This window comes from Anthonomus grandis, chromosome 10 (genome assembly GCF_022605725.1).
Source record: "Anthonomus grandis grandis chromosome 10, icAntGran1.3, whole genome shotgun sequence".
NCBI classification, from domain to species: Eukaryota; Metazoa; Arthropoda; class Insecta; order Coleoptera; family Curculionidae; genus Anthonomus; species Anthonomus grandis.
Genome location: NC_065555.1, coordinates 8,940,091 through 8,958,033, shown reverse-complemented (window position 1 = coordinate 8,958,033; position 17,943 = coordinate 8,940,091). Strand labels below are relative to the sequence as shown.

Below are 17,943 nucleotides of genomic sequence, written 5' to 3'. Positions count from 1 at the left end.
TAAAAGTTTACGCTGTGATTAAAAACAAGAATGAAAATGCACGAAAAGAGATCGACAATCCGGTAACTGGTCGCTCATTCTCGATATCTCTTGGTCTTCTAGTAGTAGGTCTCCGTTTTCGGTGGCTAGAAGTTGTATATTTCGCGTTAAGTTAATAATAAAACTATAAGTTTAAATTAAACGTTTTCTGATCTGGTTTTCTCTTTTTCAGATGAACGTTTACAGGGGAATTAATTGAAGTTATTTTTTTTATATATATATTGAGAACGTATGTACATACGTACACTATCAGTGGTGAGTTTCTTATTTTATTTAAAAACGGCCTCGAGATTACGGTTTTTGAAAAAAAAACATACCCTAGGTAGCAATATGACATCAAATGACATTAAGCGACGTCACGAACGTTACTTTGACGTCTGTGAAAGACGTCTCTATATCGTCCTGATTGGTCATTTTAGGTTAATTGTTTATATTCTTTACACACAATGACGGCTACTTTGCAGTCTTTAAAATGACTTTCTTTAACCATAGTTAAATATTGAGTATTTTTTATTATTTAATTCCATCAATCTATTTGACATGGACAGCCATATTGTGAATTAAAGATAATTTACTTTTTGGTGCTTTTGGCAGCAGCAGATTAGCTTTATAAGCTCCATTTGGTAAAGGGAATCATCCTTTTCACGTTTTGTTTTTGGTTGATTTAATCAGCCTTTGGATTTAAATTTTAAGCTAGACATAGAATCATTAATTTCTATTAGTATGCTTTACGAACAATATTCAGTTTTAAAGACTTGTCGTATCAGTGTATGTAAAAAACTCTATTGTTTATAAAAAATGTAATAATTACTTCTATTTTTAATGTAAACGTTCTCTCAAGAGGTAATGTCCGCTCGAAATATATTCCGTTTATCTATAAAAAAAGTTTTCTTTTAAACAGCGTTTACAGCACGGCATCTTGAACTAATCTTGTTTATAGATTTTAAAAAAATTATGGGAAAACATGGCATATTTTTTGGGCGCACCTCCTTTTATTAACATTAAAGGTTGTCAGTATTTTTGTACTAAATGTTTTATTAAAAAAAATTGACCAAAGATTGTCTGTTTTATTTTGCTATACTTACAAATAAATTAATATATATTTGGAATTTAAGTAAAAAAGTTTGACGTATATGACGACGTTTTTTTAATATTTAAGAAGTCCTTAAAGGTCATTTTAACACACATAAAATAGTCTTTGAACGTCGTCCTACGTAAATATTTGACATCATCCAGACATCTTTTTCAATTCCGTTTAAGACGTCTTTTAGCCTTTACGTCTTACCGACGTCATTGTAGATGTAACATTTGTACCTCACTTTACGTTCGCAAGGTCGTCAAAATGACTAGTCAAAGAGACCGAAAAGTATGAAAACGACGTGTTAAGATTTAATTAGAAGTTGAAATAATAAGATTTATTAAAGTATAAAATGAAAATTGCATCATTTGCGTAGTGGACAATATTTAAAAAAAAAAATACATAGAGGGGCTGGGCTATAGGCCACGCAAAATAATGTATTAATGTAAACTGCGCTAATCACTTACATCTAAATACGGCTAATGAATAAACTATTAGAATGTTCGATTTTTTTAATACTGACAATATTGAATATATCATAAAAATAGTTATATTTTTACCAATATAAACCACTAAGAACTTGGTCAGCCCTTGGTAGCTCAATAAAGAAAGAGGAACATTATTATTTATAATATTGGTAAGAATTATATTCCAGATCGAAATATCAATTTACAGCAGTTTTATTGAATCTTTAAAGTTCCTGAAAGGGTCTTTAAAATAAGAAATAAAAACGCCATTGCAAGTAAAAGGCTGAAAAATAAGTTTCAGGGAATGATGTATTTATTTTTTATATATGATGTAATTATATTTGCAATTTGAATATTATTGGACCATGTTCTTGAACCTATATTATCCTATTTCATGAAGTGTCAAACCGAGTTATCCATACCCTTATTGTGTAAACCTGTGAGTAACGAATATCTATTATCTAAAAGACGATTTGAGAAATGATAATAATGTAAAGATAATTTATCTTTATTATTATTATTATTATTATTATTATTATTATTATTATTATTATTATTATTATTATTATTATTATTATTATTATTATTGTTACTTCAAATATTTTTTTGTAGTTTATTATGATTGTACATACGGTTTAAATTGTTGTTCGTGTTGTTGTTAAAAACTAGCTCAGGACATAATTACTACTTATATATAATAGGGTACAAGGTATATTGTTCCCTCCACACCAACCTGTAAAAACTACTTCTATATTTTTTTACTTATAATAATTAAGAGGAAATCTAAGCCCTTGAACGAGGTCTAAATTTTAAAAGAACTTTCTTCTTTCATTTTCTTTTTTGTTGATCAAACTCTTTGAATTTTAAACGAAAATTAGGTTTACAAATGTATTTAAATATGCATATTCTATGAGCACCTGCAATATTTTTTTCATTCTATAAACACTTCTTCTAAAAATGTTAATAGTATTTTACTGGTAGTTTATTGAAATGATCTCTTAATATTACATATAGTGTGGTAAATAGGACTATGATATATTTTAGGGATCACAGTGTAAACTTTTGTAGATAGTATGAAAAAGCTACCACCCACTAAATAAGAGATATAGCAGGTGAAATTGTACCCACATAAATAAAAATAAGAAGATAGATGCACATATATGATTAAAAGTCTAAAGAAATATGTATGCTGACCTAGAAGCAACGTGAGACTCAAAGATGTTGAATAAAATTGATCTGATGCTCAGGTTCATGTAGGGAGAGCAGTAAATATATAGGTGTCATTTGGCAGAGGTAATATTATTGGTGTTATCGAACTAAGCTACTAGTACACAATGATATAAAGATATATGTATGCTAGCACAGTATCATTTGCTGAGAAAATTGGAGAGACAATTTTTTGAAAACACTTTTTTGTTACTGTGAATTAAAAATTTAGCTCCTTTATATTTCATTTTAAATAATTGTAATTTCACTTTTATTTATTGATACTATACTTATGTCCAATAAATGCATAATTAAAATGGATAAGGCACACTTATTGTTATTTTTACAATTACAAAACCTTGGTATATTTTTAAATAATTAATAATTTTAAATGCATAATTCTTGACAAAAGGTTGGCATTTTTATTTGTGAAGAGAAGTCTTCTCGCCCGTCCAAACCCGCTATAATAAAATATATAAAACACTTTTACGATAATGATTGACTAGCAATTTGATTGATTTTTGAAGCACTCCTAGACTAGAATCAAGGTCGAATAAAATCGCTTGCAGATCCATCAGAGGACCTTTACATGATGGCAAGAAGGCTAATACTTAGTAATATTTACTCAGAAACTGTCTGATCCTTTAAAAATTTTAATACTTATTATCTTTCGGCTTGTTAATTAAATTTTTTTCTCTATATTGTTTTCTTTATTTTACTTTTTAATTATTTAAAGATTAGTTTTATCCTGTCAAAAATATTTTATATCATTTTACAGGCTGCAACCTATTTAACAATGATATTAATTATTGAGAGATTAGAACAGTTTTAAATTTGCGAATATTAATATGATTAATAACTTCGTACTGTCCGTAATTACCTTTGCTTCGTTTTTGATCCGCCACCTTGTATATACATTTGTAATAGAATATACGGATATTTTTAAATCAATATCTGACTGATATATATCGTTGACTCTATTTAAAGTAGACTTGGCCTTTTTCTAATCTTTTAAATAGTCCAGAGAAACCTAGGGAATAATGTGATAATAGGGTTTTTATACACTATAGGATTAGTTAAGAACTTATGTAAGGTATAATAATTCATTTAATTTATTTGAAACATGTCAATTGTTAACATAAGGGATATTTTGAAAACATAGTATTTGCAATTATATTTTTGCTTTTTGTAAGTATCAATTCTAACTTGTGAACTAACTCGAAAACTTTAGAAATTAGAGTTTTGTAAAATGTATACTATGAATATATTTACAATAAATATTTCTAAGATTGTATAGCTTTGAACCTATTAAATTTTCAAATATACACTTACTGCTTGCATTAAATGGCACTTGTGGAGACTATAGCTTTTTTTTCAAAAGCACGCAACTATATTATAGCAAAACTTTTAAACCGAATTATATAATTTTTTAGATATGTTTATTATATTAACCGAACTACTACTTATTCTTATATAGATTTACATTAAATTTGTCGGCCTTATTGCTGATGAAAAATTAAAAGTCCAAAGCTATCCAAATCCTTATTTTAGAAATGTACATTGTGCGAAAAGACCGATCATGCGCTATAATTAAAGCTATAGAAGTAGACGACGGTCAGATAGTCCAAATTTGAACTTTTTCGGCTATGATGCACCAGCTAGCGTGTTCGTACGTAGAAGACACCACGTGCAGATCTTCAACGTATTTTTCGATTAACTTCTCCAGCTCACCTTGTCGAAATACATGATAGTATCTGCAAAACAATATATATCTTAACTAAATTTTAAACTTTTAGATTTAGTGATCTTATTTAAAATTTGAAGCATATGACGTCAAGAGTACTAATTCTAAGACGAGTAAGCAATAAACATTTTGACTGTAATTATTTACGAAATGAAATTATTAGTTTTTAAGAAGGTATTTCATAATATTCGTTTAAAAATGTTAAAACTTCACCTTAAACCTCACTTTTTAAATGCCAATAATTAAAAGGATATTGGCATATGTACCAAGGCAAACTTACCAAAATAAAATTACAATAATGTTTCCAAAACTGACATAACAGGCAGTAGGCCACAGAAATGCTGATTGATTGATTGATGATTTTTCTAGGAAGGTGTGAGTTTGAAAAAAAATCCTATAGAGCCTGAAGTCATATTTCGTATTATAATCGTGTGTGAATGCTTGAAAAATTGAACCAAAAAAACAATATAAAAAATTTTAGGTGTATTTGTTATACCATATTTTTTGACCAAAAAAACTGTTCAGGTACTGTACAGGGTGTCCCAAATTCGAGGGTGACCATTTGGACCTCGGAAACCGTAGGGTTACGGGGTCGGTTAAATGGAGGCCAAGTTGCGCAATTTGGAGCTTAATAAAATGACGTTTAAAAAATTTTAAAATTCCGGATACTTCTGGAGATATCCAAAAAAAAAAACGAATTTTCTCAAAATCATTTTTACCTTCTAACAAATTTATTTAAAGAGATAAGAGATATCGGAAAACTAAAAACAGTTTTTCATTGCCACTTTTTATGCTCTACAACATGACACATTTTTTTTCGATCATGATCAACTTTATTTTTTCTTATGGGCCCCATATTGGATTTTCTTATTTTTAAAAAGTATTTTTAATTGCCTTTAAAATGAGGTATCGCACTTGCATGTCCGATTACTCCTTATAGAACTTCCCATAAGAACTCTTGATTTTATATAAACTGAAGCTATAAGGTACTCTGTATTTGATATAGTTTTTTTTTAACCAATTTAATGAAAATGTAACCTTGTGTAAACGTACCTATGATAAATTATTTCTCCTCCAACTTCTTCCGATGGCCATGAATCTGCAGAAACGTCACTAAGACCAGACGGATCCCTTCTCTTTAAATTTCCTGGACTTAACCTATCTATAACGCTAGGTTTCGTTTTGCTTTTTGAATCCACCGAGATTAGAGATGCCGTGCTACCACCATTGCTGCAGCTGTCTCTAGAATCGCCTGTCAAGTCTGTTACTGAGGAAGCTATGGACTGTCCCCCAAAGTTAATCGAGGTAGCGCCACTGGAGAGTTGTGAGTTGCTACTATCACTACCTGGAATTAATATCAGAAATGTATATTTTGGTATTACTTTTAATAAAATCAAAAAGAACTAAGGAAGTTGTACTTTTGTAATGTAGGAAAAAAAAGAAATGTGCTAAATATCGCATACATATTTTGGTTCTTGGGGTATATGAGAGTGACAAACTGGTGATCACAATCAAACAAAGGATGGATGTGGCGATCAACCTTGATATACATGGATTTAGAAATCTGCGACTTGGAATTCGCCTAAATTAGTTTAATTTTTAGCTCCTTCAGTCGAATCAATTGATAATAGATGAAAGAAGAAGACCTGGCAATACTTATTATTAAAAATATTTAAAAAATTTCCATAAGTTAAACGATCAAGTTTCAAGTTTAAAATTCAATAAGACGATGAAAAGGCACCATTGCCTAGTATGCTTAGAATGTTGCACTAGACAAAGGTTTTCCAAAAGCAAAGTATTTTTTCACCTGAAAGCACTTCTTGGCAAAAAACTGGATGGCCATCATAAATTAAGAAAAAAATGTTTCTTCGATAATTTTCTTGGTTTGGTTAAATAGAAAAACTTAAGTTTAATTATTATAATACAGATGCATTATTAGACGAGAAAAAATTAATCACTTAATGTATTTAAGTAGTAGTTAAGTAAGGTTTCTCTAAGTTCAAGTTAGATTATAAGTGATTTTACGGATAAGTTGTTGAGGATAAGACAGGATAAGACATACTTTACCAGATGGTATGAATGGTAAATTTGAAAATAATTATTGATGAAAAAGTTGAAATAAGCACAAATCTTTATAAGTGATAAAAGTGGAAAAAAAACAATAATTTCCATTTATATGCATTTAATGCTAGAATTAACCCGAAGTATGTAGTTCTGGTTATTGGATACTTTAAGAATATTAACGATTAGAACATTCGTATACAACTAGACCAAAGTATTTAAGTACAAATATTTGAAGTCCGATTTTTTGTTGTAAGTTACGACTGCTTTTCCGTAATATTGATTATTTTACCTTTTTAAATATTTTTTATAATATTTAATTTACTATACCTTTATTCCCAGATCTTACAGTCTTCGACTTATGGAGACACATGAGGCAGATTGTTGATCATAATAAAGTCACTACTTATATTAGTTAAAAAAATTTGGACTATAATCAAATAATCAGAGAGGATCAAAATCTTATTCATAGTCTAACCTAACGTTCAGCGATAAGACCTATATTTTTTGCATTTGCAAGCATAGTTAATAAAAGTATTTGTCTTTAGTAAATATTCTATTTAGTAGAGATAAAACAGCTAGCAACTAGCAAACTAAAACAATAATAAGGCATTTAAAACTTTAGCGTCTATCTATAATACCTACCTTTATCACTGGAATCAAATGATTCCGAAGATGAACTTCCCTTTTTAATTATAGATCTGCTGTTTCCTTGCTTCTTTTTTAAATCATCGTTGTCTATATTTTCGCCAAATTTATGCCTCTCGCATTGGTCCCCATTAGTATTATTGTACAAAGCGTAATAATTGTCTAAATGTTTTCCATTTATATGTTCATCATTTTTTATATTTACATACCCGTTACAATTAAGGCTAATAGCCGGTTTCGATTTCGACACTGAACTATTTACACTTTTAGTCCGACAAATACATTCCAAAAGTTTTTTGCATTTTTGGCAGTTGTTGTGATTCTTTTGGGAGAGGTGCGTCAGGTATTCATTTTGTTTTTGAATTTCGTCACTCAAAACGGAAAGGTCGTGCAGTTCTTCGCTTAGTCGATGAATATAAGGATCATCAATGTTGTCAATCTGAAACAGTAAAAAATATTAATATTTTATTAAATTAAATTAGGTTTTGAAGGTTTTAGAGCTCTTATAAATTTAAATGAGTTATTTTAATAAAATAACTACATCCACCTGTAATCCACATATGCATTACCATTCTGGGTTAATTTCTATAATGTAGCAGGATGAATTAGCTAACATTTTAGTTGTCAACACATTTTTGTAAATTAGATCTAAGACCATTGAAAAATAATAATTTTTTTATACCAATCTTATTACGCCATATTACTTATTTTTGCCTGCCGATATGCTTTTGAAAAGGGAATAGGTTCATTCTGTAACCAGTGCGAAAATATTTAATCCTTTACTTGTTTAGACATGACCACCTGTGGTGCCATCTAAAAGTCATGCTTCAAAACATGAATTAAGATCCCTGGATGTAAAAAAGAAGGATTCAAACATCAAAAATATATATCTGTAGGGTGGGGTCATCTAACAGTCGTGTTTTAAAACTGGAGATAAAAATGTAAACTATTCAAAAGAAGATGAATGAAAAAAACACTAAAAAGGATTTGTATGGAACCCAAAATTCCACGCTCGTTTCACCGATGAAGGTTTTTACTCTTATAAAATGTTGCTTATTCCAGACTTGTTACAGAACATACTATTCCTTAAAGTTTCGAAGTCTTTACTCTATTCCTTGCAAATATGTGTTTTTTTAAGCCATCACTCGTGTGAGAGGACCAATGAGTTTTAGCTAAAAGTTGGACAGAGACTTACTTACTTATGATTGGTTTTTTTATCTATCTATAAACAAAAAGCCAAAACGCTCTCCAAATTTAAGGATGTCAAAACAAAGTACAGAAAAATCTATAATTAGACTTTTATAGTATAAAAGTACTTAAAACAGACATAATAAAACAAGACTTTGTGATAAGTTTCACGAAATTATAAAGTCTATGATCACCAGAAAGAATCTCATGGTACAACCTACATTTACCCAAACCATTGATATGTATTGTGGAATTACTGGATACTATATCATTTATTCTATAATAATGAAACAAATTGATAAAAATTCTAAACACTTGTAATATATTTTATTAAAAGTATAGAAATTCATACACGTGTTAGTCTACACTTTTTCTACGACTATTAATTTATATCCGTTTGAATAATTTACCTTTTTTCAGCACTGGATATCTAAACAGGAATGTACTGTTTTAAAAAGTAATTATTAGATAGCAATAGATTATGTGAAAATGGGCATACGTATTCATTTTAACGGCTACTCTTTGAGATTCTCCTTAATTCGTGTTTCACGCTTCAAAATACGATTCTTAGATAACTTAACAGGTATTTATTATAAAGCAAGTAAATTTTAGTTAATAGAGGAGGAGTATAAGAAAAACTAGCAGCCTCTTTTTAAGTTGTAATTAATTTGTTAATGTAATGTCTACATTAATTTCCGCACTGAAAAGCTAAGTTGGCCTAATCGGCATGAATAACTGGTGGCAAAACTTATTTTCATCATATGCCCTAGCTGCAAATACCGTACCTCATATCTTAGATTTTCTAATAATAATCGTTTAGGCCTTCTATATCTCAAGAAAAAGATTCATAAAATAGAAATCTACTTTTTAAAAACTCGAAAAGCTAGAAAAAGAAAAAAAGTGATATTGATAAGCATTTTAATTTTTACCCTAGAAAATTAGGTAAAGTTTAGTCACACACAACTTCGCTTGCTGGATTCCTTTGATTGTCTAAAATTTTAAATTAGGTCAATTTTATTTCTTTCTTTGGCGTAGTATTTAATAAACTTTATAAATCCGAACTCACCATATCAATAAATAGTTCCTTTAAGCAAGGTCTATTTTGCATTTAAAATTTAATAATTCTCTAACTTGCATCATCATTATTATTTACCGTAAGTTGATATTCATCCAGTTCCTTCATAAGCTTTTCACTTAATTTATCTGCAAATGCTGTAAGATGCTTATGACATTCTTCGTTCCATGTTTCGCTTGATATCCTGGGAGTATCATCAATCGCATCTTCTTCTTCGTTTAATATAGGCGTTTTGTCTGATGACAGCCTAATAAATAGAAATGAAAGGTTTTATAACTGAACCATTATTTTATTGCAACATTCTCACCGTCTATGTAAAATAGAGAAAACATCTACAGGCAGTTTCGCTTTGGCCTTTGTACGTATTACTTTTTCCACAGCTTCGTCTAAGCTACAGGCAACGTTTGCAGCTGCTTCTAGGAGACTTATAGATTTTTCTAAAATATAAAAGCTTTTGTTTTTACAGTATAAATAAGAATCTTTAATGGTAATTAGAATTGAATTCCCACCGATTATAAAAGAAAATGTCGATTAAAAGAAATGAAAAATGTATTTATTAGGTTACAAAATATAAAAGTTATTTATGTTGCTAACTAATGAAGTTTTCGGTTCAGTTATTATGAGCGTTTTATTTGATGGCCTCCCAATCAAACAATTCTAAACATAATTGAGTTAAAGCGTTAAATCTGATAACTAACTAAGTAACAATGTTACTTATTAAATTGTATCTATTTGCAGATTTACTTATTGTATAAATCAATTTTGAATGAAATCACACCGCAACTAACATTTTTATCAGCAATTATGTAATATTGGTCACTATAATTTTACCTAATACTAAGTATCGGTTTGTGGCCAGCAATTACGGTCCCGTCTGTCGACGCAATAATTAATGTTTTATTGTTGCAACAAACTGGATTATGAATATCTAGCAGAATATAATATTTTAAGTTAAATAGGCGGTTCTAAAAATATAAAGACAAGCTATTCATTCACGTTTAAGTACTTTTAGTATCCAGTAAATTGCTAGAGCCATTTCTAGATGTACTAGTTCACACAGCCGAGTGCAAAGAGTTTTATTTGTTATGAAATAATCGATAATCAGCAAAGTTTCTGTATAGCGAGTATTTGCTAAAAATAGTGTTGTGTAACCTTTGGTATATATATAATACATATATTGCTTCTTTAAAAAAAAATAGATTAAAAGAAATAATTCACTGTACTGGTAGTAAAACCTGTTAGAATATAAAAATTACAAAATAACTGTCTCTGACTATATCGAAAGAAAAAAAGTTTAATAGACTGCCCTAAGAGATAAAAGTAAAATGGGGGTTACGATATTTGACAGTTATAGCTTTAATTGAAATTATGCAGTCAAACGATTGAGTGTTGATATAGAAAAACTGATACAAAGCAATATATAAAGTTGTTAAACACTATTCGTGATAGCAATAGATAATCAAAAACTACAGAGAGTCTTTGATTTGAATTTGATATTGAAGCTGTGCGTCGCTTTAGTGTGTATATTTTTGGCTTCTCTACTGTTCTTTATACTACAATCAATGCCAGAGGAATATAAATAATATTTTACCTTGCACTTTTAAATCAGGAAATAAAAACGTTTTTTCAGGAACGCTGCAATTATTATTACGAGATTTTACACTAGCCACGCTTCCAGTTGAGTCTGGCGAAGAAACGCAACTATTGTCACTGTCGTCATCCTCTTCAGGATTGAAGATTTCAAGTTTCATAAGCTTTGGAATTGGTTTGGCAAGACTTTGGTCCTAAAATGTAATCTATGTAAATATATAATATATTTAATTTTTTTCCTTAAATATTAACTGATAATTAAACTACTGCTGCTCTGTTCAAGTCAAATATTATAAATGTTTTAATTATTTTATTTTATGAGTGTTTATTGACTTTGGGGTACGACTAACATATAATGATGCCAAGATAGAGTGTAGAGGACATTGGTAAGTAGTTTGTAAGTGCGTTTAATCAATTATTAAGTGATATACCTTGTTGTCTGGATCGGATATTTTTCTAACAATTGGACAATGACCCTTTGACCTTCTGCCAAATCCTGGTTTTTGCGTTAATATTTCACGAATTGTCTTTAGTTTCTCCGCTCGAGATGCATCCGAACTCTCTGGGGATAGCTTATCGCTAGGGCTTACAGCATTTGCTGTTGGCACTAAAGGAATACTGGTTTGGTCTAAGGAATAAATATAATTATTATTTATATATTTTTAATAATAATGTTTTTATAGATATACTCTGTAAACATACCGTTCAAATTTGGTGTGTTAAGGCTGGTTTTCTTGAATTTTGGAATAGGCTGTACAGAATACTTTTGAGCAAACAGTCTGGTGTCTTGTTTCTTAGAGGGTGGAATTGATTCAGGCAATAACTTTGGAATCGTTGATAATCTACTGCTATCCGTACTTTTTTCATTTGCCGGAAAAAACGAATTCACAACAAGTAATCCTGTTGATGGCTGCAATATTAAAAAAAAAATGTTAGTACTTTCTTAACATGAAAATAATAGAAATATCTGAATAGTGAATTATGAGGCTAAGCAAATCAAAGGTAATATTACCTTTTAAAAAGTGGTAAAAAAAAGTGGTAAAAAAAGTTGTAAAAAAAGTGGTAAAAAAAAAGTGGTAAAATTATTTTGTACTTTTATATAAATTTATGCAACGAAATTTTTGGAGTATAAATAAATAAAATAAAATGAAATGCAACTATGTTTAATAACTATTATTCGCAGCTTAGATTTGCCAAACCGCAAGCTACTAGCTTTAGCAGAGTTATCGCACTCAACAGATGTAAATTGAATATTTTTTCCAATAATCTAGAGTTACTAATGGAAAATACCACTTTAAAGTTTATCGCATCTGCAACGTTGTCGAAATAGACATTTGCAAGGTCTACAAGAAAAGGAGAGAAGCAAATCATAAGAAAAGGGTCAAAATACTTCGATTGCCTGCTGTTTTAATGCATCAAGGAAATAAATCTTATAAAGTTCATTTTTAAGAGAATATCATTCTTCAAGCAATTCTGACATTTGAAAGGCGACAGGTCAAATGTCAAAATCAGGTCTGAGATCTAACAGGCACGATATACAAATGTTAGAAATTTGATTTTTTACCTAGAGTAGTTTACCGTATAACTGCAACATTTTACGATTTTTGCTAATGTTACTCTAAAGCAACCTATTTTTCTAATATTGAATTACTATTCAATTCATTCTTCTTTAGCTTCCTACAGTTTTTATCGAAATTCTGGCATTCATTTACTATCGCTTTTACTCCACACATCTTACAGGACACAACCTCTGCACGTAGTTTTCTTCAAGTCCTTGAAAATTGCCTACCACCGAGAATGTGATGTAGATGAAGTACATAAAAAGTAAAAATTATGAAAAAATCTAAAACACTAATATTGCCGAAGTTTTTGGAAATGCCTACAATACGGTGACCACAATAGAGAAGGCTCTAATCGGATTTAAGACCACCAGAATATTTCCCATTAATCGTGATGCGTTTTGTGAGGAAGACTTGGTACCTTTCCCTGAAGATAATTAAAATCGTCAAAATACAACGCTTCCAAAAGATTTATCATTGCAGGAATATACATCACAGAATATTTTGAAACCCATAGAACCCACACAGGAGACTCCAGAACCAGGGCCAAGTGGAACTGTTGCTAGATTGTCATCAGATTCTTCTAATTCTGAATTCAGTTTGGAAGAAGTTCCTGAAGATAGTGGTGATAAAACCTTAAAAATTAAAGGAAAATCGGAGAATACTTTTTAAGAGTTATCTCCAGTATTTCAAAAAAGTCGATCTCCAGTATTTCAAAAAAGGCGGAAAATGAAAAATTAAAGATCACAAGAAAAATTATAGGTAAAGACGAGAAAATAACAAAATTGAAAAGGTCGCAAGAAAAATTCCCGGCAAAGTGGAAACTCCGTTTGTCAGAAGAGAAAAAGTGATAAAATTTGCGGTATTTGTGGACAATTTGGATACAATATTGAGGATTGGTAACGGTGCTGTTTTTGACCAACCTGGGCTCATGCTGACTTTACTAGCGCAGATAAAGCATTAGTATCAGTATTAACTATTTACCAGTAATATACAAGTTATATGTATGTACTAAATATAGCTACATCACAACGGCTATCATATCAGCAAGTAGATCACATCAGCAAGCCTTGAAAATATGTATTTTACAGAAACATCAAACAAAACTTTTGCTAAAGAATGGTAATTAGACTCCTAAACGATTAGATTATAAAGTTTCCTTGTTCCTTACTCTGCTTTTACTTACTACTGTATTAGTAAGACAGAAGCTCGAAGACCCAAAGGTATAGTGCAAAATAAGATTTGCTTTTATTGGAATTATTTTTTTTAATTTTTACCAGGGTAAGTACTATTCAACAAAAAGAGAAACTCAATGTTTGCTAATGAATTTTCTGGAATAACTGTAAAAATAATATTATGTTTTGATCAACATAGAAATTTTCCAAAATTGTGCATTTTCTTACTTTCAGTTATTCATAGCTATATTTATTTACTTGAATTTATTCGAGGAATTTTTTTTAGATGTGGTATGGTAAATTTTATCCGAGTTTGACACCAACTGACCTTTATTTACTTGTAAAAAAATTAAGTATTTTATATTATATTATGACCAATTCTAAGTTTCAAAAGTATTTTTCGCTTATACTTAATATTAATACTGTCAAAATTTGAAATTTACATACTTACCTTAGGTGAGCTCAGCTGCTTCGTCAAAGGATGAACACCATTAGGCACTTGCTTTACTCTGGGACTAGTGGGACAGCTAGATTGCTTAATTCTAGGTGACTGTGGGGCGGAATGACAGGTGCCTTTTAGCAGAGGAGAAGCTGGTCCTGCCGATAAGCTAGCCCCGCCAATTGGGGACATAGGATCCGATTTGGGCACAAAAATCACAGAGGCAAAAGAATCTTCGGAATCAACACTCGTGTCTGATTGTAGGCTACTATCTTTAGACGAGTCAGAACCGTCTTCTTTTGAAGGGCGTCTAGAATTTATTTTTTTTTTAATATTTGTCAAAATAATTTTTTTTTAAATAAATCAAACTTTTTATAATTTACCTTTCACCGGTTTTCTCACTAGTTTCTGTATCGTTTAAAAGGCAGTTCGGAAGGTTCTTAAACTTTTCGTTGTCTCGATTTGTTGGGGACTTTAGCTCACTTCCTTTCCACGTTTGAAAAATCTTAACAAAGCCTGACAAGAACAGATAAAGTTTAGCTGTGTTGAATCATAGTTAAAGAAACTATAGTCTACAAACCATTAAAAAGCCATCAAACCATAGAGAAAACATTTTAATAATTAGGTTAGATATAGTCAATTAATTGATTACCAGGGAATAATTTACCAAGGTAAAATTTGTTTGCGCTCTAATTTTGCTTGTTCCTTAGCCTTACTATTGCTTACCATTTTTAATTGATGCATTGGCAACTCTTTCCATAGTCGTAGAATTTCTAATTCTATTCGTTAATCCATTTTTTAACATCTGGAAACTTTTGCTGGATGCCATTGCAAAGAAAGATTCTCTCAAAGACTCTAAGGTGTGAGGTTTTTTATAAAATAAGTCCTCGTTTAAAGAGGTTTGTTTCTGGATATTCCGTTTAAGTCTTTCCTTCTCTCTCAACCTATCTGTCGATAAGATTTCTTCATTTAGTGAGCGCTGTTTTAATACACTGCCTCTTTCGTATCTAAAATAAAAGAAATAAAAATATTATTATTGAAAAGTATGGAAGAAAATGTTTTAGCAATTAACAATACAGATTTAATAAAATTACATTTCGTCAGTTCAAGTTGAATTGTACTATTATTATAGAACCTCATCATTAAAATAAAATTAGAAAAAGTTTTTGTTAATATCAGATCATTTGTTTTAATGGTTAATATTTAAATGATATTATATTCATTATATTAATTATATTCATAACACACATTTATAACATAATAAATATTGAAAAAATCATCTCTCATTCTTAAAGTGACTTAATTTGAATATAAGTGTTATTCACGAGTTTCGTATCTAAATTATATTCAACAAGGTAACATGTGTTTCGCCATCTTAACGCATCCTCAGACCTTAATAAAAATACAGTTTTAACCTAAATACTTTAGAAATTATAAAAACAAGAATTATCTATATAAAACATCTATCACAACCGGGATAAAAAATTAATACGTGCACATTATTACATACAACAAAAAATCGGTTAACTTTTCAGAATTCGTTCAGAAAAAATGTAAAGAAAGCAAATACGAGAACACAGCTTGTTTATTTGGTGTTGCATCTGAACATTATATGTTCTTATATGACCTCAATAAGCAAAATTAGTATTACCAAAGGGCACATAAATTTTGCTATTTTTTATTTTTTTATAGAGATGTCTCCTAATAAAAAAGAGTTTTTCTGTAATAAATCCAGCAATATCGATTGCCTATAAATACTAATCAAACAAAAATAGAGTTCTGATCTAAAAAGACACTTATTAAAGCTAAGGAGCTCGCTTAGTAAACTCCAGTAGGGTCAGCACTTAAAAGATTTAATTTTAAATTAAAAACTTTTACTTAAAAATTTCAGAATAAATATTTATTTTAGTTATTTAAATTTCTTTTTAATTTTAAATGGCAACATAATTTATATGTAAATTATATTTTAAATTTGAAATAATCATTATAATTTTACCTGGTTAATCCAGACTTAAATTCCGGCATGGCTCTGACAAGTTCTTTCATATCAGTCGGTTGGTCTAGTGCTTCTTGAGCATCTTCATCACATAATGATTTTTTCTGTTTTACCAGTTTTGGCCTGGTTAGTGTATTTCGTGGTAAGTTTTGGGGTAAATTATTCGCTTCGTTGTCTATGCCAGTAGTTTTAGGGATAAATCTAAAAATAAGGAAATTTACATGTTTCAAGTAAAAGTCAAGAACCAATTAGAGAAGTCATACAAAGGATAAAGCAATTTGCAAAAGTTGCCATCTAAATCAACTACTTTTTCTATGTGGCATAATTTTTAATGTTCATGTAACATGTTCAATATCTTCAAGATGATAAGAGTCAAGATTCTGTTGTGGGGTATATATCTAGGTCGTTTTTATTTTTAATAGCTTTGAGTTTTTAAATTTGCTTAATTTAAAAAAAAATCTATATAATATTTTAAGCAGATATCTTTGAGTAATAATCATTATACGCATATTATACGCTCTACAGGAGCAAAATAAACTAGTTTTAGTGACTTCAACTACATGCAATGTCGTAGTTGATAAACTTTATATATAAGTTTTCTACTAGTTAGCATCAAACATTATTCCAAGATACTTGTATTCATTAGCGCATCAGTGCACTCGTAAACTAGTGATTGTTTCCGCTACAGGTTATGAGTAGCGAAAAAGCTTACAAAAACTGATCTATCTGCAAACTCCACCATTTTACGAGTAGTTAAGCTCGTATAGTGTATCTTTAATGTCAGTCTAATAAGCCACAGTATCCACAGCACCAAGATTTTGGATTTATCTAAGATGTTCTTTATATATTAACGCGTTTAATGGTAATTTAATAAATTTTTCAATCAACTTGGGAAGGTGCTAACTGGAGTCAAGGCATTAGTTAACAAACTAGTTAATTAGATCCAACATGTAGAAGTGCATCGCTATTAAGCTAATCCTACTAGGAACTTAGAGAAGTAGCGGTGTAAAAATAAACCAGAGCTATGTAGCTGACAGTTGCCGATACAACGGTATTCCCAGAGGCTTTCAGATCCTGCACGAGAAGTTTATGTCTTTCTTTTAAGTCGTTACTTTCCCGCGGAAAGGAATAATCAGTATCGTTAAGCATCATAGTACCTCATAGTTTAGTAGTTAGTCTTAGTTTAGAGTTACCTCCTAGTTTAGTACCTTTATCTATCTCTTACAATTACAAGAGTCTCAGAATAGTAGCGGGATTTCTAATGTATCTTTTCATATAAAATTTTCTGATACCTGATAAGTGGCGGGGCAATATGATAATAAACTGATATTATAGTCTTAAAATTTAAATGTTTTACTTAAAGTAAGCCAAGAATACATTAATGAATTTTTTTTATTATTTCTACTGTTATTCCATCAATACCAAGGTGTCAAACTATAAATATTGAAGTGCAAAATGTCAAGAGCATCAAAGGAAAATGGCAGATTGGAAACGTCGTCACAAACAATTATAATTTAGATAATCGTCTAATATAGAATTTTAAGTCTTTTTAAATCAAAGTAGAATTATTTAATTGCACCAGTTTTTTAAATTGTATTAATTACCGGATAAACATTGTTTCTAGTCATTTGTTTTAAATGATTCTTTGGATTTTCTTTATTTAATTTAAAATAAATGT

At 29.8% G+C, this 17,943-nt stretch overlaps 1 protein-coding gene across 1 annotated transcript in view; it reads right to left on the bottom strand.

The window, feature by feature from the left end:
• Positions 1-4,008: 4,008 nt before the first annotated feature.
• Positions 4,009-17,943, bottom strand: part of LOC126741067 (uncharacterized) — a 29,392-nt gene continuing 15,457 nt past the window's right edge. Inside the window, exons 8-19 of the mRNA XM_050447371.1 lie at positions 16,266-16,466; positions 14,996-15,276; positions 14,653-14,785; positions 14,282-14,579; positions 11,799-12,006; positions 11,528-11,724; positions 11,098-11,290; positions 9,814-9,943; positions 9,585-9,753; positions 7,241-7,682; positions 5,588-5,879; positions 4,009-4,544 (exon numbers count right to left, since the gene is read on the bottom strand). Of these exons, the coding sequence (XP_050303328.1) occupies positions 4,406-4,544; positions 5,588-5,879; positions 7,241-7,682; positions 9,585-9,753; positions 9,814-9,943; positions 11,098-11,290; positions 11,528-11,724; positions 11,799-12,006; positions 14,282-14,579; positions 14,653-14,785; positions 14,996-15,276; positions 16,266-16,466 (2,683 nt within the window). The 3' untranslated portion in view covers positions 4,009-4,405. The remainder of the gene's footprint in view (positions 4,545-5,587; positions 5,880-7,240; positions 7,683-9,584; positions 9,754-9,813; positions 9,944-11,097; positions 11,291-11,527; positions 11,725-11,798; positions 12,007-14,281; positions 14,580-14,652; positions 14,786-14,995; positions 15,277-16,265; positions 16,467-17,943) is intronic.